The 23,282-nt window shown below is 44.2% G+C and overlaps 1 protein-coding gene across 15 annotated transcripts in view; it reads left to right on the top strand.

The window, feature by feature from the left end:
- The window catches only part of huwe1 (HECT, UBA and WWE domain containing E3 ubiquitin protein ligase 1), a 51,853-nt gene that overhangs the window by 22,028 nt on the left and 6,543 nt on the right, over window positions 1-23,282 (top strand). For 9 of the 15 annotated variants that reach the window (XM_042227867.1, XM_042227860.1, XM_042227839.1 and 6 more), the window contains 38 exons: window positions 18-140; window positions 240-335; window positions 457-726; window positions 1,026-1,178; window positions 2,732-2,859; window positions 2,989-3,070; window positions 3,550-3,726; window positions 3,832-4,383; window positions 4,507-4,702; window positions 6,481-6,648; window positions 6,736-6,884; window positions 6,985-7,051; window positions 8,906-9,129; window positions 9,218-9,429; window positions 9,549-9,731; window positions 9,911-10,083; window positions 10,163-10,302; window positions 10,478-10,553; window positions 10,825-10,923; window positions 13,080-13,207; window positions 13,289-13,448; window positions 13,836-14,064; window positions 14,177-14,355; window positions 14,446-14,535; window positions 14,967-15,127; window positions 15,251-15,293; window positions 16,111-16,476; window positions 16,661-16,871; window positions 17,150-17,274; window positions 18,318-18,538; window positions 18,668-19,059; window positions 19,183-19,843; window positions 19,959-20,676; window positions 20,804-20,892; window positions 22,103-22,259; window positions 22,382-22,514; window positions 22,654-22,868; window positions 22,973-23,208. In XM_042227867.1, the coding sequence (XP_042083801.1) occupies window positions 18-140; window positions 240-335; window positions 457-726; window positions 1,026-1,178; window positions 2,732-2,859; window positions 2,989-3,070; window positions 3,550-3,726; window positions 3,832-4,383; window positions 4,507-4,702; window positions 6,481-6,648; window positions 6,736-6,884; window positions 6,985-7,051; window positions 8,906-9,129; window positions 9,218-9,429; window positions 9,549-9,731; window positions 9,911-10,083; window positions 10,163-10,302; window positions 10,478-10,553; window positions 10,825-10,923; window positions 13,080-13,207; window positions 13,289-13,448; window positions 13,836-14,064; window positions 14,177-14,355; window positions 14,446-14,535; window positions 14,967-15,127; window positions 15,251-15,293; window positions 16,111-16,476; window positions 16,661-16,871; window positions 17,150-17,274; window positions 18,318-18,538; window positions 18,668-19,059; window positions 19,183-19,843; window positions 19,959-20,676; window positions 20,804-20,892; window positions 22,103-22,259; window positions 22,382-22,514; window positions 22,654-22,868; window positions 22,973-23,208 (7,782 nt within the window). The remainder of the gene's footprint in view (window positions 1-17; window positions 141-239; window positions 336-456; window positions 727-1,025; window positions 1,179-2,731; window positions 2,860-2,988; window positions 3,071-3,549; window positions 3,727-3,831; window positions 4,384-4,506; window positions 4,703-6,480; window positions 6,649-6,735; window positions 6,885-6,984; window positions 7,052-8,905; window positions 9,130-9,217; window positions 9,430-9,548; window positions 9,732-9,910; window positions 10,084-10,162; window positions 10,303-10,477; window positions 10,554-10,824; window positions 10,924-13,079; window positions 13,208-13,288; window positions 13,449-13,835; window positions 14,065-14,176; window positions 14,356-14,445; window positions 14,536-14,966; window positions 15,128-15,250; window positions 15,294-16,110; window positions 16,477-16,660; window positions 16,872-17,149; window positions 17,275-18,317; window positions 18,539-18,667; window positions 19,060-19,182; window positions 19,844-19,958; window positions 20,677-20,803; window positions 20,893-22,102; window positions 22,260-22,381; window positions 22,515-22,653; window positions 22,869-22,972; window positions 23,209-23,282) is intronic. The other 6 variants (XM_042227874.1, XM_042227862.1, XM_042227872.1 and 3 more) reach the window with 6 other exon arrangements.

The following is a 23,282-nucleotide window of genomic DNA, read 5'->3' as shown; positions in this document are numbered from 1 at the left end:
GTGGTGTGGTGTTCCAGCTGATGGATATGGGTTTCTCAAGAGAACATGCCATGGAGGCTCTACTGAACACCAGCACCATGGAGCAGGCCACCGAGTACCTCCTTACACACCCTCCTCCACTTCTTGGTGGAGCAGTAAGAGTAAGCTTTATACACAAAAACACACACACAGTACTTTAGTCCTTTACAGTGTTTGAGAGAGACTTGGGTAGCTAACATTGTTGCTCTTATTCCATCTAGGATCTAACTATGTCCGAAGAAGACCAGATGATGAGAGCAATTGCCATGTCACTCGGGCAAGAGGTTAGCATGGAGCAGCGCTCCGACTCTCCTGAGGTGTGTTTCTTTTTTCGAGAAAAAAGTGTAGTGTAAAACATTTTTTGTTAATTGAAACTGAATGAAGGATTAGTTTACTGTTTAGCTAAATAACTGTTGATCGTTGGTGTGTCTCCTTTAGGAAGCAGCACGACGGCGAGAGGAGGAGGACAGAAGAGCCAGGGAACGAGCAGAAGAGGAGGAGGCACGATGCTTGGAGCGCTTCATGGAGGCTGAGCCACTGGACCCCCAGGAGCTACATGCCTTCACTGACACCATGCTGCCTGGCTGCTTCCATCTTTTGGATGAGCTACCTGACACAGTCTACCGACTGTGCGACCTGCTAATGACTGCCATAAAGAGAAGTGGCCCTGAATACAGGGATCTCATCCTTGGCCAAGTTGTCCAACAGGTCAGTAGATGTTAATACTGTAGCCTGCTCTACAAGTTTATTTAAATTTAAAATGCAGGTTTTTTATGGACTTGAAAAAGGTAGGCAAGTCTCTTACTTGGAACCTTCTCAGGTGGAATGTTGTTAGTACATTTTGAATGCAGGTAAGGCAGTAATGCAGTTCCTAAGCACCTCTGTACATTTGAAAGATGTGATTGTCGTCACTTCTTTTAAAAAATGAAAAGTTAAGCATCATAGTGACCCTAACAATAGCCATTTGTACACTTGTATAAGCCTGATTGTTGACATGTTGTGTGTAGGTGTGGGAGGCAGCAGACGTGCTGATCAAAGCAGCTGAGCCGCTGACTACCAGTGACACAAAGACGGTGTCTGAGTGGACCAGGCAGATGGCCACACTGCCCCAGGCCTCCAAGCTGGCAACACGAATTCTGCTGCTCACGCTGCTCTTTGAGGTACCAGAATTTTAGGTTCTTGTCATAGAATGTTTATCCATACAGTGCATTTGAAAAGTGTTGGGCCCGCTTAAGGTTTCTACATTTTGGATTATTACAGACTCCTTAATCAATTCTTTGCTACAAATGTTTTATTTGAAAATGGCAGAAATTCCACTTACAGAAGCATTTTTACACTTTAACACCATATGGTCTTTAAGTATTTCTTAAACTGGATTGAAGAAGACGTGCGCCTAAGTGAATTCATTGGACAGAATTGGAAAAGGCACACCTTGTTATGGAAAACCTCAGTTTAATGGTTTATGTAAGTGAAAAGCAATCCATTACGTTGAGAGACCTGCAAGATTAGATTATCTCTAGGCACAGATCTGGGCAAGGATAGAAATACATTTTTGCAGTATTTAATTATCCTAAGGCACAGTAGGCTCATTCATTTTTAAATGAAGGAAGCAACCACCACTACCAAAAACAACCAAAGCCCCAGTGGCCACTGAATATTAATCCAAAGTTCCTTTATGAATGAATATGGATGAAAAATGTATTGGATGACAACCATTGGTTAGAGCATTCCACCATTCAAGCCTTTATGGTATAGTAGTCACACGGGCATGATTCCTCAATGAAAGGCAAATGCCAGCAAATTCGTCTTTCACACAACATAAAGATTGAACTCTTGCCACATTTCAGATTTTGTGTTTATGAATCACACTTCATTAAAGTGAAACAAAACATAGATAATGTAATCTTAGGTAATACCATTCCACAAAAAAAAACCCCATAATACTATCCTTACAGTGACACAGATTGAGTGCATCATTACGCTTTGGGAATGATGATTTTAGGGAGGATTTTTAGAGACAAAACGGCTGTGCTTGTGCAGTGCTTCCAGGAATAGGAGACACTTGGAAAAGGAACGTGGGCCGAGGTTATAGGACCATTCCAAGAATATTATTTTGTTTTTGTTCTTTGGGGGGGCTGTCCATGTTACAAAAGTGCTTTTACCAAGTACTAAGTTGCGGCGGCATTTGTGTACACGTTTTTTTTTCTTTCTTTTGTTTAAATAGATTAGGAGGAAGTTCTGAGACTAGGCAAGATTGTTTTTATAGTGTGCTTCACTATGTCTGAGAGTTCACTCATTTTTCCTCATCCTCTCACTCTCTGTACTTCATGCACACAGTGATTGTTGAAAAGCACAAAGAGTTTGATGAATTCATGAATTTTTTTTCTCCATCAAATCGAGGCATATTTTGGAAGACATGACACATTGTCCTCTCATGTACCTTTTATAGCGCCACATACAGCAATTTGTCATAGAGGAAGCATTACAGTTTCACGCTTTGGTGCGGCTACAAATCATGCAACATGCACACTGTGCCCCAGTTCATCTGAAGTGAACCAGGGCAGGGTATGCACAGTGTCCTTAAGTCCTTTGTATACCTTAAGATTGAGTCTGAACAGTAATGTTGAAATCTTATAAGGGTTTGAGTAGACAAATGAAGTGTCGCTGATTACCTATGCATCTCATGGAATTACTTGTTTTCGTTTTTCTGTAGGAACTAAAGCTGCTGGGTGCCAGAGTGATTGAGAACAGTGGAATTCTTGATTTGCTCATAAAGCTGCTCGAGGTTGTGCAGCCTTGTCTGCAAGCAGCTAAAGAACACAAAGACATCCAGACACCGAAGTGAGTTTTGCACACCCCTACAAAGATCTTATCACTTGCAAATATGACACCAGCTTTTCATCATCATAGCGCTGATATGTTTTTGTAATGAATTTATTTATGATTAAAAAGCTTGACTTTTTTCTGCAGATGGATCACACCAGTGCTGTTGATCATTGATTTCTATGAAAAGATGGCAGTCTCTTCAAAGCGCCGGGAACAAATGAACAAGGTAAAAAAAAAAAAATAATAATAATAAAAAAAACCAAGCAAAACAAACAACACAAAGCCAAAACAAAATGTAAAAAACACAGCTACAAATTATAGTAGTGAAGTAAAAAATGAAAAGATCAGCCTTGGCACAGCAATAAAAATGAGTATATATGAGGAGGGTAAGGGTGGGGGGAAGAGCAGCATTTTGCTTGTATACATATTGATTACTCTTGGATTTCTTTATTAAAGTCTTGTGTAGAATTGGCTATAACTATACACAAAGGTATTTTTACAGGTAATGAGTGTATAGGAATTGGACAACATGTATGTAATCCTGTACAAACTTTTATCCACAAATACTGATTTAAGTTGTTGAGTTTGTTTGTTTTTTAAATTTATATCAAGATTTCTTGCATAAACTTTGTTGGAGGGTATTTGTGTTATTCTGCTACATCTCTCTTGTACAGTTATGAACAATTTGTCTTGGTTGCCTTCTAGTATTTGCAGCCAAATGGGAATAACTGGCGATGGTTTGATGACCGCTCAGGCCGTTGGTGCAGCTACAGTGCTTCCAACAACAGTACCATTGATTCAGCATGGAGGGCTGGAGAGAGCAGTGTCCGCTTCACAGCTGGACGGCGGAGATACACTGTGCAGTTTAACACCATGGTGCAGGTATGCATATTCCTTTTATATTTTTCCAGAGAATATCCCTTTTTAAGGTTAATTGTGTTAATAGACTTGGCTGGTTCCCTTTTCTAACACAACTTTATTGGGCAGGTAAATGAAGAGACCGGTAATAGGAGGCCAGTTATGCTCACTCTTCAGAAAGTGCCTCGCATCCCCAAGCCTTCCAAAACTGGTAGTGTTACGGATTCTGAGCGAGAGGAGAGCGACCGGGGCAAAGTGGAAGAAAGCCAGAGCGATTTAGATTCGGGAACAGCAGTGGAGATGAACGCTCCTAAGGATGATACCAGCCAGCTGAAGGAGGCGACATCTGGCCCCTCATCTTCCCTGGAGTCTGACTACTCTCAGGGATCTGATATTGTTGTGCAAGGCCTAACTGAGGACATGACCACCGTTCTTATTCGGGCCTGTGTCAGTATGATTAGTGTCCCTGTGGACCCAGACACCCTTCATGCTACACTGCGTCTCTGTTTGCGCCTTACACGCAATCACCACTATGCAATGATGTTTGCTGAGCTGAAGAGCACACGGATGATTTTGGGGTTGACACAGAGTTCTGGCTTCAATGGCTTCACACCACTGGTTACTCTGTTGTTCAGACACATCATAGAAGATCCAGCCACACTGCGACACACCATGGAGAAGGTAAATCTAGTTTCATACTGAAACTTTAAATAAAACTCAACATGTTTGAAAGCTTCTGGTATTTAAACTATAGCATCATTTAAACTATTGTCTAATAACATAAGCCAATTTTTGTTGTAACAGGTGGTGAGATCAGCAGTAACAAGTGGAGCAGGTAGTACCACATCAGGAGTAGTATCAGGCAGCCTTGGTTCCAGAGAAATCAATTATGTGCTTCGTGTCCTGGGGCCGGCTGCCTGCCGTAACCCTGAATGTTTTACTGAAACTGCTAGCAACTGTATCCGCATTGCTCTACCTGCACCTCGTGGAGCTGGCACCAGTAAGTGTGCAAACTTCTCCAATATGTGAAGTTTCTTTTTAAGTACCGTATTTTCACGACCATAAGACGCACTGTACTAAAAGGCGCAGTCTCAGTTATGTGTGCCATTACTGTATTTAACACACACATAAGGCGCACTGGATCATAGGGCGCATACAAGTACCGTATGCGTATTTAAAAATAAAGCGGGAGCAAACCTGAGTTCGGTACCTTACTCACATTTTTATTACCAGTAATCGTCATCATCAACAACACACAAGCATACAAGTGTGCGTATTTAAAAATAAAGCAGGAGCAAAACTGAAGTTTGGTACTCACATTTTTATCATCAATCAAACCCATCGAAGTCCTCATCCTCTGTGTCTGAATTGAACAGCTGCGCTAAATCTCCATCAAACATGCCAGGTTCACTTTCTTCACTGTCAGAGTCACTTTCCGTGCCGTGCGGCTCCTCGGAAATGATGCCGGCTTTTGCGAAAGCTCGAACAACAGTGCCAGCAGACATGTTAGCCCAAGCATCTACAATCCATTGGCAAATTGTGGCGTAACTCGCCCGGCGCTGCCTTCCACTCTTGGTGAAACTGTGGTCTCCATCGGTCATCCATCGCTCCCAGGCCGCTCGCAGCCTTACTTTGAACGGGCGGTTCACACCGATGTCCAGCGGTTGGAGTTCCTTTGTCAGGCCTCCCGGAATGACAGCAAGCTCACAGTTCATTTGTTCACAGTTTTTTCACATCGGCTGTGAGATGGGCACGCATAGAGTCACAGATTAAGAGCGATGGTGATGCGTGGAAAAAACCACCTGGTCTCCTTACATACACCTCCCTCAGCCACTCTTTCATCATTTCCTCATCCATCCAGCCCTTTTCATTTGCCTTAATGATGATTCCTGCTGGAAACTTCTCTTTAGGCAAAGTCTTTCGCTTAAAAATCACCATAGGCGGCAGTTTCTGTCCATTAGCATGGCAGCCAAGCACAACAGTAAAAGAAGACTTTTCATACCCCGTTGTGCGTATCGCTACCGTGCTGGTCCCCTTCTTCTCCACAGTGTGACTCACCGGGATGTCAAAAGTGAGCGGGACCTCGTCCATGTTTGTGATGTGGCTGGGCTGGATGTTTTTGTCGCCGATGTGTTTGCTGCAGTAGGAGCGGAAGATGGCCAGCTTTTCCTTATAATCCGCTGGAAGTTGCTGCGCTACCGTAGTCCTGGTCCGGATGGAAAAATGGCACCGTTTCATAAAAAGTGAAAGTGAAACTGCTTTTAGCCGAATGGTGACCGTCGAAACGCTTCTCCCGCTCGTTCTTTGCTCGATGATCCACCGCTCGAGTCTTTCCTCCAACTCGGGCCACCTCGCCTTATGTCCGCGGAAACTCAGCTGCGTTTTCTTGACCTGCCGGAGCTTGTTTTCTAGCTTCCTCCATTTGCGAACCATCGATTCGTTAATCTTAAATTCTCTCGCCGCTGCTCGATTTCCATGTTCCTCCGCGTAGCTGATGGCCTTCAGTTTAAACTGTGCTTCATAAGCGTGTCTCTTTGCCATTTTCAGGGTTGCGCCCACACTTCACCCTTTAGCGTTCTCATGGTGTTCTCTACTACGTCCTCCTTACAACACACAGGGCGCACTGCGCTATAGGGCGCGCCGTACTTTTTGAAGAAAATCTAAGACTTTTAAGTGCGCCTTATGGTCGTGAAAATACGGTAAATTAAAAATAATTGAGCTATAATACACATTGCTTCCTGTAATATATGTTCCTTGCATACATTCTTTTTCCTCCAGCTTCTGACGATGAGTTTGAGAACCTTCGAATTAAGGGACCTAATGCTGTGCAGCTGGTGAAGACCACTCCTCTGAAACTATCACCATTACCACCGATCCCTGACACCATCAAAGAGGTCATCTATGACATGCTTAATGCTTTGGCTGCCTACCATGCTCCTGAAGAACGTAAGACATTTTAACAAGATATTGACTTGGAGAAATTCAAAAGTTGTTTGAACATTTCGGGTATTAATGCATTTGTGTGTGTCTCAGCCGAGCGTCCAGAAGAACGTGCAGCAGCTGTACCCGGTGGTCAAGACCTTTGCCAGATTTTGCAGGATGTTGGTGATGATGTTTACCAGCAGTACCGACTCACCCGTCAAGGAAGTGACTTTGACTCCCAGTCTGCATTCCATATCAATGTGAGTCTTCAGTGACATATAATCCTATTGTGCATGTGCACTGGAGTGTGCCATTTGTATCTGTTTCTAAGTTAATAATAAAACCATTTCTTCTTTTCAGAGTCAAGTATTTGCTGCTGATGGAGGCGTTGCAGAGTCTTCCCAGTCTGGTACACCACAAGGAGAAGGTGAGACTAAAAGCTCTTAACACCTGCGAATAGAGAGTTTTCTTAGTTTAAGTGCAAAATAAATCACAAGGCTGAAACATTGCCTCATGTGAACTCTGTGAACTTCACTGTGAACTCACTTCTTGTGAGTTCAGTTTTTTTTTTTTTTGCTTGCCTGTCCCATTTGGTTCTTTAGCCGTCAGATTTGTTGTCTGAAGACCAACAAGGATACCCAATGGATTTACTTTGCCAAACGAACCATCACGGCCTTGCCGTATTGGTCCATTTGATCAACCTTTGTTGTTATTGTTTATTTTATTTTATTTTCACTTGTTACAGACGGGACAGACATGACTGAGGGATAGGAAAGGGAGAAAGAAAGATGAAGGAAAAGAAAAACAGAAGGGAAGAGGGACAGTGAGAAAGGGCACTTAAAAAGAGAAACAGAAAAAAAAATCTCTTGGATCACCTGTTGAGAGAAAAAGAAGAGAAAACAAGCAGCAAAAAAAAATACAGAGCAACATACTAAACACAACACCATCATGTTAATCTAGCTAAGTGTAAACAGCAGTAAACACTAAATATTGAATGTTGTTGTGCAGCAAGCAGGACCGACAGCGCATAATGTGCTTGGAAATAGCAGCCAATAAAAGTGTAGTTTATGTCTATGAACAGTGAACACCCGTGTGCACACCTGTGTGGATCAGCGCGCTTGTATTCAAAAGGTTTCCCCATGTAATGGTCTGCTAGAGGATGTAGAGAGCCATAGCCCTGTCCCCCAGGGCATGAAGCAGGCATGGAGGAGATCCAGGCCCCAGACATCCAGAGGCCCCAGAGTGCGAGAGCCCAAGGAGGACCACCGGAGGGGCATCCGTGCCACCCTCCTGGGAAGAGCTGAGGAGAGCCCCAGATGAGGGGTCACCCAGTAGCCACAGAGCAGAAGCCAGAGGGGGCTGCAGTGGCGTGCCCGCCGGCTCTGCCGGCAGCCAGCTGTGCCAGAGTGAACCGAGCCGGAGGCCTGAGGGCCCCCTTTGCCCCGGAAGAGGCCTGACCGAGCAACAGGCACCAGGCCCCGCCAAGTAGTCACCGGGAGTGAGCTGGTACATACCTGAGCGCCCAGCCCCGGACACCAAGAACCACCAACGCACCGACCCCTGAGGGCATCAGTTACCGGCAGGGAGTGTGGTGAGGGGAGATGGGCCTGGGAGTTCCCAGAGAGGTGGAGTGTAAGACCCGACCTGACATATAGACACAGACAAACAGGCACACACAGACACAAACATGCATTCCCACCCTCATGCACACATATACAAATACTCAGCACTCACCCAACGTAGGGATAGACATACATGGACACTGTACACACAATCACACTCCCCAAACAAACTCTATACCCCAGGTCCAGGTACCCTCACCCCTGGAGGGGGAAACGGCACCTAGACCCAGGAGATGTTACCCTTTCCCCCGGGGTGGAGGCAAGCAGACCGCCCCAGGCTCCGCAGCAGCAGGGAGGCCCCGCATCCCAGATCCCAATCGGACGGCCAACACCTCCTCCCAGCCCCCCGCCCCGATGGCCAGCAGAGAACAGGGGTGTGTGAAGACCCCAAACCTCCCTCCTCTCGCTCATGTGTAGTGTTGCTGCGTGTTGTTCTAAGGTGCATTTAAAACACGGGAGAGCATGGTGCTGCTGCCAGAGAGCAGCAGGTGTTAGCACGGCCCCTCCCGAGAACCCTCAATGTCTACATGGATTTAAAATTGAGAGGTGGGCACCAGCGCCAGAGGTGGGGTTGAATACACAGACCGTCCACTGGACGCCGTTAAGTGAGTTCAGTTTTATACAAGGCATAACTTATTGTGTTATGCTAACTTCCTTAGCCTCCACACCAGAAGAAATGCGGGAAGAGAAGAAGGAGCAGGAGGGAGAGAAGGGTACCACTTCAGATGAGAGTAAAGCAGCTAAGGTCAAGGCAAGCAAACCTCTCATGCCTACTTCTACCATCCTGAGACTACTGGCTGAGCTAGTGCGCTCCTACGTGGGAATCGCCACGCTAATCGCCTCCTACTGTTATACAGCTGGGCAGTCTGAGCTCATTAAGGAGGTGGGTAGCTGAACAAACTCTTCTCAGCCATTCACACATTGTATTCTCAAGCCTTTCAACTCATTTTGACATGCATGTATCCTAACAGGATTGCAGTGTCCTAGCCTTTGTGCTCGACCACTTGCTGCCTCACACCCAGAACTCAGAGGACAAGGACACCCCAGCCTTGGCACGTCTTTTTCTAGCCAGCCTAGCAGCTGCTGGAACAGGCACTGATGCCCAGGTGTCCTTAGTGAATGAGGTAAAGGCTGCCCTAAGTCGAGCCCTAGCGATGCCAGAAGGTGCTGAAAAACATGCCAGGTAAATGGAATAAAAATGTCATACAACCCTGACTGTGTGTGGGGTTTTGTTATTGTTGTTTGTTTTTTCTAAATCTATGCCAACCCATTTTCTCTCATCTTGGCAAACCTATTTTACAGGCTTCAGGCAGTGATGTGTATCATTAGCACCATCATGGAGTCGTGCCCTTCAACATCCAGTTTCTATAGCACAGCAGCAGCCAAGACGCAACATAACGGCATGAACAACATTATAAGGCTCTTCCTTAAAAAAGGACTGGTCAATGACTTGGCACGTGTGCCACACAGCTTGGATTTGTCCAGGTATAAGATTAGCCTGAAAAATTAGCCAGTAGTTATCTGGTTTACCAGTTACTACTCATATAACTTAGGTTCACTTCTGTCATAATACATTTTTGTAAGTAGTTCTGTTTCAGAATCAAGTTGGTTTTTCAGCAGTTATTAATACTAAATTAATTTTCCGTTTGTGTCCTTTGCTTTAGTCCCAACATGGCCAACACAGTGAATGCTGCCTTGAAGCCACTGGAAACTCTCTCACGAATTGTTAACCAGCCTAGCAGTCTCTTTGGGGGCAAGGGAGGCTCCAGCAAGAACAAGACTGAACACGACCCTGTGGGCACTGCCAGGGACAGCAACAGCAACACTCAGGACCAAGGTATCCACATGAAACAGATGAAATGCTTTAATAGCCTACTTTTCAAATGTATGATGCTCATGTGGGCCATCTGTTGTAGGAGAGTCGGGTGAGGCAGAGCCAGTGGATGGCAGCCACAGGGTCCAAGGAACAGACACTGATCTGATGGATGGAGAAACTGAGGGAGATGCAGTGGTCATTGCTGGCCAGCCAGAGGTTCTTAGCACACAGGCTATGCAGGTAAATAATGTATTAACATTGCATTACACACAACGCACACAATAGCTCAAACTACACTCAGATCCCCTGATCTGTAGCATTTGTAATTAAAGGTCAGAACATAAGTGTGTAGATACCCATTCATTTTGTGCACCGTGTGAAGGCTGACTGTGTATATCATTTCCTTTCCATGCAGGTAGAGAATGAGTTGGTGGATCTGATTGATGAGCTGTTGGAGAGAGATGCTGGCACTGTCAACAGCACAATTATAGGTAGGAAACTGGATTCATTTCAGGGGTGACAGTGAGTGTTGCTGGGCAATGAAAAGTATGGAGCAGTTCTCTGCACTGCTTGTGATAACTTAACCTTTCCGTAATAGGTGTAGGAAACAAGTCAGTGCATTGAAGCACAAGCAGTGTAATTTATTTATTTATTTATTTATTTATTTTTAATTATGTATGATTTCAAACTGAGTTCACTCTTGATTACAAACAGGCAGAACAGCCCAGAGCTGATGTAGCGTTTGTTTGTTCTGTTGATTAGTTGGACGCAGTGGTGAAGATGAATCGCAAGAGGACGTGTTGATGGATGAAGCCCCCTCCAATATTAGCCAAGCATCAACTCTTCAGGCCAACCGGGAAGGTACAACATTTTGACAAAATGAACAGTTATAGATATAACTTCTGTTCCCGTTCAGTCGATTCACTCGGTACAACACATAAGTATGTTGCCATTCCCCTGGTGGAATGAACTCTCGCAGCCCGGGGGCAAAGCGAGACCCTTGGTACGCCAGTGATATAGCTTCTATAATCCAGTGAGACAGTCGCTGTTTAGACAGAGCTCTACCTCCTGGCTGGATTAGCAAAGCAGACAAACAACTGGTCACATAAACGCACATTCTGAGTGCACTCAATGTCGGTATGTAGCACATGCACTGCGCACAAAATGCATCCTCCTCTGCTCCTTAGATGCAACAGAAATGGAGCAGAAGCTGAAATTCCATTGAGCTGTAAGCTGCAGGAATGACCTTTGGTAAATATACGGCATTCAGGCACAATATGATTTTGAAGCCATCAGGAGAGAACTGTGTGCAGGAGGGATGCACAGACGGAGCATGAAGGTCAGAAACTAAAGCGAAAAGCAATGCAGTCTTTTATATGAAAGAAATTTCACATACTCAACGGGTTCAAAGGGAGGGCAGCAAAGGGCTTCTAGCACCAAAGACAAGTCCCATTCAGCGACACTGGACCTAACCATGGGTCTCAGCTGGTGAACCCCAGCTTAAATATAAACCTTATAAACCTTAATTGTAGAAAACGAAAGGGCCTTATCCAGCAGCTCCTTAAGTAATGTCAAAACATCCACAATAGAGCTTGTGGATCTATAACAGTCCTAGTGGTGATCATAGATGCCATCATGCCCAAAAACCATAGTATCATTTGGAAATGTAGTCTGCATATGAGCTGAAACTGAGCGAGGCTGCAATGAAACAAAGCCACTATGTGCTGCGACAAATGTGTGTGACTGGAAAGCTAGCATATTTCCAAACCGAGGAAAGAAATCTGCTAAATGTCGATTAGCGTTGGGTTACTTAACTTAATCCCTGGTTCTTTGATAACAGAGTGAGGTGTTTTTGAAAGTTCATAGAGAAACTCAGTGACAGCTGTGTCGCTCTGGAGCAAGCGACAAGAGCCCAGTCATATAGATGAGCTAGGATGCGGACGCCCCTCTTTCTGAGGGGGGCTAACCATGACTCTGCACATTTGTTAGGAGGCACATTTGACTTGACCTTGTTAAGGAGAGGTGTCAGTGGGCTGTCTGCAGGAACCAGCGACTCTAGCTCTCCCAGGCACAGCGCCTATAACATCTAGAGCAGGGGTGTCAAACTCAAATACACAGTGGGCCAAAATTCAAAGCTGGAACAAGGTCGCGGGCTAACATTAATATTTATGGGGAAAAAAAATCTTCTTCCAGATTTAAGAATGAATCTCTTCTTATGGACTCAAACAAGTTTTGCTGAAAAACTGAATATGGAACAAGCAAAGCTTAATACTAAACAATATATATATTAGCTGTATAATACCAGTAGGCCAGCTCTAATAGTAATTTGGTATGGCTTCGCGGGCCAATTGTAATTAGGCTGCGGGCCAAATTTGGCCCACGGGCCAGAGTTTGACGCCTATGGTCTAGAGCATAGTGACGGGGCTCATGACGCGGACAGTGCCAGCCTGAGCATGATAGATCTTGTTCAACTGCGATGCGGAGAATCTGCAGTGCTTGGACAGCAGAGTTGCAGGGTCACCGACACGATGGTTGTGGGACGGGGCCAGGTAATCAGCCAGGGAAGACTCCATAGGAGGTGGGTTAACAAAGCCAGCCTCCTCAGCGCCTTCCAGCTCTATGTACTGTCAATAGTAATGCACAGTGACGCGTTTCCATGATGCGGTTAGCTTGGAGACAAATTCTGGGAACATGGCTAGAGACAACAACAGCAGACAACAGAGCTAACAAGCAGCAGCAAGCTGCAACTATGCAGAATTGTTTTAGCGAGGTGAAGAGCATAACAGCTGAGGGATGACTGATGTAAGGGGGTATATGTGCAGGCAGGGTCATGCACATGTCATCACAGGTCATCTGTGTGCCTTTAAGGAGTGAATAAAGGTTTCTCTAGCTAGGACACGTGGGGTGTGATATCTCATACTTATGTGTTGTACTGAGTGAATTGACTGAAAGGGAACACTATTGTTCTGTTATTTGTTGAGATGTACATGTAAAGTATTGACGGGCTCTTCCATCAGACTCCATGAACATCTTAGAACCAGAGGATGAGGAGCACACACAGGAGGAGGATTCTAGTGGCAGCAATGATGATGAAGACAGCCAAGATGAAGAGGAGGAAGAGGAAGAAGAGGAGGAGGAAGATCAGGTAGGGGTTAATGCAGTGAAGCTCGTTAAAAAACCTTGATTTTTCTTTGTTTAAGATTTATTTCCTGTACCATTTGTTAAGGATGATGAAGAAGGAGATGAGGATGATGATGATGAAGGTTCGGAGATGGAGTTGGACGAAGACTTCCCTGATATCAATGCTGCGCCACACATTCGCTTTGAAAGGTTTGACAGGGATGATGACCTCATCATAGAGTTTGACAACATGTTCTCCAACAATGGTAAGCGGGATAATCTGATAGTTTTTGTAAGGTCACGTAGTTTTCACGCCCTTAATCCCAAAGGAGTCCTTTCTAAGCAAATCTATTTTTATTTTTTTGGTATAAAATTGAGCTTCCTGATTAACAGAAAAGCTTCAGTTTGATACACGTACTGATGTTTCTTGCAAAAACCACCAGTATGCAGAATAATAATAATTATACCCGTTGTGCTGCTACCAAAATGTTTAGCTCTACTAAGTGGTCCTGTTCAGTAGCTTGTTAAAAATAACAAATCATAAGATACAGAAAATACATTTAAATAAATTTTACTTTTCATGAATGTTTTTAGGTTTATGCTAGAGGTTTCTCCCTAATGTCTGCGTGCTGTGTTCTGTTTTTCTCTATCAGCTGACATCCCTCCTTCCCCAGGCAACATCCCTAGCTCCCACCCACTGATGGTGCGTCATGCTGACCACGGATCCCTCACCCTAGGTGTGGCAGGCACTAGCAGCCGCTTGGCGCAGGGCATGGGCCGCAGCCAGCGAACACTACGTCAGCTCACTGCCAACAGCGGACACACAATCCATGTCCACTACCCTCATAACCGTCAGCCCAACCCTCCACTTATCTTACAAAGGTTGAAACCATGTTTGTTTATGTGGCTCTATTAAGCAGCTCCTGTTTTACACCAGCTTTCTTTGTCTGCCTGAACATTAAAAAGGCATTTCCTTCTTTTCTTTCTTCTTCAGACTTCTAGGTCCCAGTGCAGCAGCAGACATTTTACAGCTTTCCAGTTCTCTGCCTTTACAATCACGTGGTCGCGCCCGCCTTTTGGTTGGAAATGAGGATGTGCATATCATAGCTCGTTCTGATGATGAGTTATTGGACGACTTCTTCCATGAGCAGAGCAGTACTGGAGGTCAAGCGGGTATATATTACCATAGACTTCAGCGCATTGTAAGGGTCGGGTTTATTATTAACCTAAATGCGTAACATTTTTATCCTTTTGTTTCTTTAGGGACCCTCTCTAGCATTCCTACTGCCTTGACTAGATGGACAGATGAGTGCAAAGTGCTGGATGCAGAGAGTATGCACGACTGTGTTGCAGGTAAACTAGAGGTTTCTTTTCAGTGGTAGTAAGGTAGTCATATGATTAATGAAAACATTTTATGACTTCTTTTATTTATTGTGTGTGTCATCTTTTTGGTACCTTCAGAAAATATTTATATTCCTGAGAACTGGACCATGAATAATTTGGATATGGTAGTCAAGTGGTTGGACATTCCCTGTTAATTTCAGACAAATCTATAGTTAGCATATAGGCTTTTTATTGCATTTTATTTAAAGACAGCAGTTCACATAGTTGTGATCTGATTTTTAGTGAGATGGTTAGAATTCATTACATTTTTTTGGTGACCAGTGAAAAACAAAATGTTTTAGTAACTTGACCAAAAATTACTTTGACTTGGTGACATTTCACAAACCTTTTGAGTTTAAGTTGAAAACTATTTTGATTTGAATGCCCCCATCTGCTTTTAGTGGTTAAGGTGCCTATCCTGCAGCATCTGGAAAGTCTGCGAGATGAGGAATTGGAAGAGCGCAGAGAGAAGAGAAGGCGGCAGCTAGCTGAGGAGGAAGAGTCCAAACAGAATGAAAGGAGGGCCTCTGGAGCAGAACAGGCCAGAGAACAGAGCCTGCAGGTGAGCAGATGATTGCTGTCTGTGCACAAGGATGTATTTTCAGATACAATAGTGCATGCATTTTTGGTAGATATACTCATGTTTTGTTTTGTTTTTCCTAACATCAGCATTTTGTGTCCACAGGGTTCTGGATTGGGGACGGTTAATGGTGCAGAGAACACAGCAGGTACTGACATTTATAAAGATTTTGCTTTTGTTTCTGTTTTAATGTTAAATTCCTTGACCTATGTGGATTGGACAACCCAGAGGCAAGTGGCCAGCTTGCTGTGCGTGCTGTGGGATGAGGTAGTAGTTTGTATAGTTTTAGGATCACACCAGATCTGGGAGATAACTATACAGTCTACTGTCTTTCTTATGGCAACGCCATACCAGCTCGACATCTTCATTTGTTTCATAGGAGATGATCTCTTAACTCGTAATTTTTTTTTGAGAATTATTGCCGCTACATTGTTTTAAGAGCCTTATTCTAAATATTTACATTTTTGATATACAACATGTATATCTTTTGTTCAATGTATTATTTTTATTGTCTGTGCTGTGGTGAGGTAGTAAGTTGTGTTGTTGTTGGGGATCAGGATTGTGCACCCCGTTAAGGAGATAACTATACAACTTACTGCCTTCCTCAGCAGAGGCCTTTGTCATCTGTTAAATAGCTATTCACCAGCTAATCACCAGTGTTATTTCTGACATATCTGTGCCCTGATTTTCCTTTTTTGAATATTATTAACACCTTTTTGAAAGGGTTTTGAAAATTTTTTGGAAGCAGTTGTGTGAATGGAAAATGTTTACTGTAATTACATATTTTTAACAGGAACACGTGCACAAGTAGCTGGCAGATATAGCAGAAAAGTGATATTAGGATGCAACAGTCATGTTGAGGCATTGTCAGATATGTAAATTGTTTTTAAGACTTGAATCTATTCAAATAAAAATAATTTAAACTGTCCCCTTTCTTCACACAAGTGTTTCTTTGAATATTGCAGAGGGTGAGCAGGCTCAGGGTGGTACTGTGTCATGTCTGGATCCACCCAGGGTTTCAGAGGGCTTCCTCACTGCCCCACCATCTGGAGAAGTCACTCCAACCACACCTGCTCCTCATGAACAGGCCTTAGTCTCGCTGGAGACTGCTATTAGTCAGCAGGTCCACCAACCAATAGCTGACCTTTTACTGGCTGAGTCGCATGCTAGCTCACTGGCTGCTTTGGCAGGGGCTGGCCTTCCACCCTTGTCGACAGCCGAGAGGCCAAACAGTGAAGCGGAGGCATCTCAGATGGAAATGTCCCCAGCACCTGCAATCGGTGAGAGAGTCGGAGGTGGTGGTGGAGGAACGTTGGATGAAGGCAGGGAAGGTAGACTAACTTTGAAAACTCTTATTTATACAGACTGGCTAACAGTAAGGAAGCATATTTGTAATTTAAATAATGGTATAGAAGCTATCATAACACATAATGAAACCAAGGAATTTAGATGTAGTGCATTAAATGATCAGATAACTTCCTAGCCCGAATGATAAGCCCCCTTTTCTTTTCACAGCCTCTCTAAGTCCAGACATTGTAGAGAACTCTGAGCCTGCAGCAGCTGGTGTGTCACAACTGGAAGGGTCACCAATGGATACCAGCAGCCCTGCCTCTGCCACCCAGGAAGAAGCTGCCCCCAACCCTGCCCAGCCCACCCAGCTTTCTCAGGAGCTGTCTGGAAGTGGGGAAAGTGGCCTGACTGACAGGCAAACTGATGCAGAAACTGGGTGGGTAGAAACTAGAAGTTCATTACTGACCAAGTCTCTGTTTAAAAGCAGTATATTCTGCCATTTGAACCTCTTGGACTGATGTTGAGGAAGTTTGACAGAAAAAAAATCACGGTCTATACGTATCTTTAAAATTGTTCCAACCTTTTGTTAAATTTCCACATAGGATTCAAAAGGCATCTCATGCAGTTAGAACTTTGAGATCAATAGATATTGCACATAATTTTGATAGCAATGATAGTCTTTTTTTTTTTTTCCGTTTGTTTTAATATGTGCAGCTCTACTTCTGTTTCATCTCCTGGGGAAACTATGCCCAGGAGTGACAGTGCTGACAGCCAGTCTCAGGCCATCCAGGAAGAGCCCCTTCCCTCTACAAGCAATGAGGAGGAGGATCCACTTGCAGGTAAAGTACTCTGCTACTTCTGCAATTGTTAATTGTCATGCCTCAGGAATACCTGAAGGAGATTTGATTACATTTGGTTTAAATGTTCACTTGGATGAATTGATGAGAATATGGTAGTCAGAGGTCCATGTTAACATTAACCTCACAATAATGTTTTTGCCATATTACAGTCATTATGATTACCTCAGACATATCAATAATTTGATGACAGTTTTGACATTTTATTTCTATCTTTGCTGGAGTAATTATAATGCTTTGCAAAAAACTGTGTTCTGGTTGTTTTTGTGACCATATTTCACATTTGGTCAGATACTGATTTTTGCTGCTGCTGCTCCTTGTTGATGGTAATCTTTTGTACCCTCTATTTAATTCCTGCCAAGTCTTCATTGAAACTTGAGATACTTGAATGTAAACCGCAATTTGGATGGTTAGTGGATATATGACTGAAGGGTAGAATCTCTGCGTATGCCACCGTCAGACTACGTGACATTTTTATCTGTTGTGATGGTTACTATGTCTGATTGGACAGCCATAAAATGTTGGATTTATTGATTGAGAGACAACAGATTACACATTGCTCCCCAATCAATCTTGACTGCTATCATTTATTGATGTGTGTGACGTCATTGGAAAGGAGTAACTAACTAGCATGTTTAAGATAAAAAGTAGTAACCAAAATAGTTTGTGAAATGCTGGCTCTTATTTTAATCTGTTTTAGTATTCCATCTAGCTGCTTTGTTGTCATCGTTCTGGTTTATCGTGTTTATAGTATTACACAGCTTAGTGGTATGAAAAACATCAGTGTGTTTGTTTTGGTCAGGTGCCAAAAGCGATACAACCTTCATGGAAGAACCATAAAAATTCTAATGTGAAATTTTGGACATCTTGCAAGAGGAGCCCTTTTGTTGCCAACACAAACAGATGCTTTACGTTGCCTGGATTGGTCGCAGTCTGATATTCTGTAGTGAACCCTGCAATAATAAACTGTATAATATTAATTGTTTCATTTTGGGGGTTTGTTTTGTTCTATTTTGTGATGGCAGGCATCAGCCTGCCAGAGGGTGTAGATCCCTCCTTCTTGGCAGCTCTTCCTGAGGACATCCGCCGAGAGGTGCTGCAGAATCAGCTTGGCATCAGACCACCCTCCCGTCCTCCAGCTGCTACAAGCTTGCCATCCTCTACTGCACCTGTATTGGGAGGGCCAGGGGTTACAGAGGTCAGCCCTGAATTCCTGGCAGCATTACCACCTGCCATCCAGGAGGAGGTGAGAAGTTATGTTTTTTTTATTTTTTAAATTGCGTGAGTAAGCAAAATGCTTACTCATAGATATTTCGAACAAAAGAAGTCACTGACAATTGGTTCTATTTACTAAGCATGCCATTGGTTGTCTTAGGTTCTTGCCCAGCAGCGAGCAGAGCAGCAGCGTAGGGAACTAGCCCAGCAGCCTCCCCAAGGAGACACACCTTTAGATCCCGTAACTTTCATCCAGACACTGCCATCAGAGCTCCGTCGCAGTGTTCTTGAAGACATGGAGGACAGCGTGTTGGCTGTCATGCCTCCAGACATTGCTGCTGAAGCTGCTGCATTACGTAGAGAGCAAGAGGCACGTCAGAGACAACTGATGCATGAAAGGCTTTTTGGTCATAGTTCATCTTCAGCCCTCTCAGCCATCTTGCGCTCACCGGCCTTCACTAGCCGGTTAGGAAGCAATCGTGGCGTCCAGTACACCCGACTGGCTGTGCAGAGAGGAGGGACATTTCAGATGGGTGGAGGAACAAACCACAGGTATAATAACAGTGATCTAATTTTTTAAAATGTTTTCCTTTTTAAATAAAATGTCGGTTTGGCATTTAGGAAATCTTACAGAAGTTTTGACAGGTTGACATACTGTTACTACTTTTTCTTCAGACCATCCAGTTCAAGTGTCGACTCCCTGTTGCGCCTGCGTGGACGATTGCTTCTGGACCACGAGGCTTTGTCCTGCCTGCTGGTTTTGCTGTTTGTGGATGAACCGAAACTCAACACCAGCCGTTTGCACCGTGTGCTCAGGAACCTCTGCTACCATTCCCAGACACGTGGGTGGGTCATTCGCAGCCTGTTGTCAATCCTCCAACGAAGCAGTGAGAGTGAGGTATGCGTGGAGACCTCACGTCTAGAGGACTCTCGCGGCAAGAGGACCAGCCAGGGAAGCTGTGGAGGAAAAGGCACAGCCACCTCGTCCCTCTCCTCATCTTCATCTTCTTCTTCTTCATCCCCAGCTTCCTCCTTAGAGTTATTGAACAGGGTGGAGTCTCGCAGTTCCAGTCAGCTTTCCTGGCTCTCTGTTTCTATGGATGCAGCATTGGGTTGCCGAACAAACATTTTCCAGATTCAGCGAGCATCAGGTAGGAAGCACGCTGACAGGCATTCAGCTGGAGGCTCTTCAAGTTCTGGGACATTGGGAGGTGTGTCAGCGGGTGCAACAAGTGTCACATGTGCTGGAGGTGGAGGCTCCACTGTTCACATCCACCCACAAGCTGCTCCAGTGGTCTGTCGACATGTGCTGGACACACTTATTCAGCTAGCCAAGGTGAGGGTTTAGCTATATTGATCTAAATCTTTGTCCATTCTGTGTTCTAAGACTTGAAATGAAGTTGGTTACGCAAGTTATTCAGTGTCCTTTTGTTTTTTCTTTTCTTCTGTAGGTGTTCCCCAGCCACTTCACGCAGCAGCGTTGTAAGGACTTGTCAGCTTCGTCTTCTGACCTAGACTCTCGTCTTTGTTCAGGCTCCTCAGGAGGAGGGGGTGGAGGTGGAGGCTCTAGGTCAGGGTCACAGTCTCAGACCAACCCTAATGTCTCCAACACCCAGAACTCCCTGGGGTCTACTGCCTCTACCCTCCAGTCTCTAGGAATCTCCACCGATTTTTGGGACCTACTGGTCAAGCTTGACAACATGAATGTCAGCCGTAAGGGCAAAGCCTCAATGAAGACGGTGCCTCTAGGTGGAAGTGCAGAGGCAGAGGGAGCCCAGTTTAGCTTGGAGACCTCTCCTCTAGGCCAGCTGATGAACATGTTGTCCCACCCTGTGATCAGACGGAGCTCCTTGCTCACTGAAAAGCTGCTGCGCCTGCTCTCCCTCATATCCATTGCCCTCCCTGACAACAAGGCCACAGAGGTGCCTGCTGGACACCCAACTCCACAGGCTCCTAACCCCAACACGGCAACCAGCTCAGGAGCCACAGCCTCAGTCACAACACAAGGCACCGCCGCAGTGGGCGCTATGCAGTCCACTGTGGCAGGCCCAGGGGCTTCTGTAGGAGCTGTAGCCCAGGGTACATCCTCAGGGACAAGTATAGCAACCTCTCAGACATCCTCTACAACAATCTCTATACCCACGTCCACTGGAACAATCTCTACAGGTAGTGGTACTTTATTCCTGAATAAAATGTGATCAAATCTTAAATTTAAATCTTACAATGCAAGAGATTTTATTAGAAAATGATCATTTTTATTAATGAAAATGTTTTTTGTTTTTTTTTTTCAAAACAGGAAAACAGAGGGGTGCTGTTAGCAATACAGAGAGTGAAAAGTTGGCTTCCACTGGACTGACAGAAAAACAGCTTCAACTGTCTGTGGAGGTATGATGAAATGATTTAAAGAAATGTTGAGGGGTTTTCCAAGATATTTCTCTGAATAACTTCTAAGGGTCAATTAAGGCAAGCTTGTTGGTAAACGGAGTTAAGTTGAAGTCAGGATACATTTAGTTTTTGGGCTCAAAACTAAAATTCAGTAATATTTTGCATTAAGTAGCTCTAGATCATCAGGCATTTCAGTTTTTGAGGCAAGCACTTCAGATATTGAAAACATATTTTTCTTTTAATATCCTGTTAGTGGAAGAGTTGCCTGATGTTTGCGATTCTCTCTTGGCAGAGACACAAATGTTAAAACACATTTTAGGATGTTGTTTAAAAAAAAAAAAAAGCCTGTCTTCTCTTTTCAGTCTACAGTAAATTCTTCAGTAAAAATGTGTTTTAAGAAGTAACAAAAGTGCAGTGGTTTGTCTGTTAAACACTATTAGGGAAAAATAAAATGCTGGACTCCCAGATAAATTAACCAGACTACTTTGAGAATGTTGACTGTGTTTTCTTCATCCAGAATTAAGAGTAGATTATTATGGATGGATAATATTACTTTATGTGAGGAGGGGGAAAAAATCAGAGCAGAAAAGGGTTTTTTTGTTTATTTTTTTAAGTCAGATTACATAAAAAATTTAAAAAAACAACAACTCTCAACTCCTTTCTTGTGACCTTTGTGCCAAAGGTTTCTTGGCATAATCGGTGTTTGGGTAAATGGGTGAATGAGGCAAGTTGTGTAAAGCGCTTTGAGTGCTCAGAGTAGAAAAGTGCTATATAAGAACCAGTCCATTTACCAAATATATTTGTAAGCAGCCATCAAGGAAGTTTTAGTGCTGTCCTTGGGTGTTAGTGCTGGCCAAGATGTTCAAGTAGGCCAGGGAACTATACACAGCAATCGCACTTGTCAAATACATGCTTGGCTGCAGTACGGACAGATCACCTCATCTGGTTACGCCCTTATTGGTAGCTTTTTGTGTTTAGGAGCATAAACAGCAGCTTGTTCATGACAGTGTGTTCTTGGAACCTGGATTCATGCAGAAGTAATGCAGCATAACATGTGTCGATAGTTTTAGGAAATTGTCTTACTGCTTGTTCATAATGATCTCATTTGTTAAGATGTCTTTAAGTCTTTATATATTTTTCTGTTCTTTGTTTTCAACATTTATTTTTGCAATGATGTGTTTTCACAAACGATTCTTTTCCTCTGCGAAAGGTGTTGACATCTCACTCGTGTTCAGAGGAAGGTCTGGAAGATGCAGCTAACATTCTGCTGCAGCTTTCTAGAGGAGACGCTTCCACCAGAGACACTGTACTCAGACTGCTGCTTAGCGGCGCAAGACATCTCGGATACACTCTTTGCAAACAGATTGGTAGGTTTTGGGGAAGAGCGTAGGTGCCAGTTCATATTCCTGTTTTCAGTTAAGTGCAGTTTTTTTTTTTTCTTTACAAACTTTTGGAACATTATTTCTTTTCTTTTCTTTTTTTTTTAAAGGGACATTACTGGCCGAGCTTAGAGAGTACAATTTGGAGCAGCAGAGACGGGCACAAGCTGATTCACATTCCCCTGACGCACCTCCCGAGGATTCCTCCATATCAGCTAGACTGAAGGGCAAGATGACAAGCAGGTTAGCTCATGACAATTCTCATCGGTCAGTGGCATTATTTTGTCAGCATAGATGACTGGCAGATTAGAAAAAAAATATACTCATTAAATTTGCATTGTAATGATGACTATAAACTCCTATGCCTTGTATGTGTCTGTTGATTGGGACACAGGTTTGACGGGTCAGAGAGTGTGGTGATTGTTGCGGCACAGAAGCGCACTCTTGGGGGACGTGAACTGCAGCTTCCTTGTATGAGCTCACTAACATCCAAGACATCAACACAGAAGTTTTTCTTGCGAGTGCTGCAGGTTATCATCCAGCTCCGTGAGGACACAAGGCGCGCCAACAAGAAGGCCAAACAGACAGGGCGCTTGGGTAAAAAACATGCTACATATACAGTGCTTTCTTGGTTTTTGTGTACAATATAGTCATCATGTCTCAATGATTAAAACCCCTTTCTTCCATTTGTGACTGGCAAGGCTCCACCAGTTTGGGCTCAGCAAGCAGCATCCAGGCTGCGGTGCGTCAGCTGGAGGCTGAGGCTGATGCCATCATCCAGATGGTGAGAGAGGGGCAACGGGCACGTCGACTGCAACAGGCCCCCCCACCCACCGCCCCTTCTGCCTCTGCCGCCGTCGCTGCCGGATCCTCAATGGCTGCCCCCCATCCTCCTGCTGGGGCTGCTGCCCCTGTTGGCACGGCTGCTGCTGCCACGGTTAGCATGGGCTCCACTGACAGCAGGCATTCTTACTCACACAGTCAATCATCATTTTAATGCTTAAAAGTCAT

This window comes from Haplochromis burtoni, unplaced genomic scaffold (assembly GCF_018398535.1).
Source record: "Haplochromis burtoni strain Fernald_Lab_line unplaced genomic scaffold, NCSU_Asbu1 Contig_9, whole genome shotgun sequence".
Taxonomy (NCBI): domain Eukaryota; kingdom Metazoa; phylum Chordata; class Actinopteri; order Cichliformes; family Cichlidae; genus Haplochromis; species Haplochromis burtoni.
This window is presented reverse-complemented; position numbering and strand designations above follow the sequence as displayed.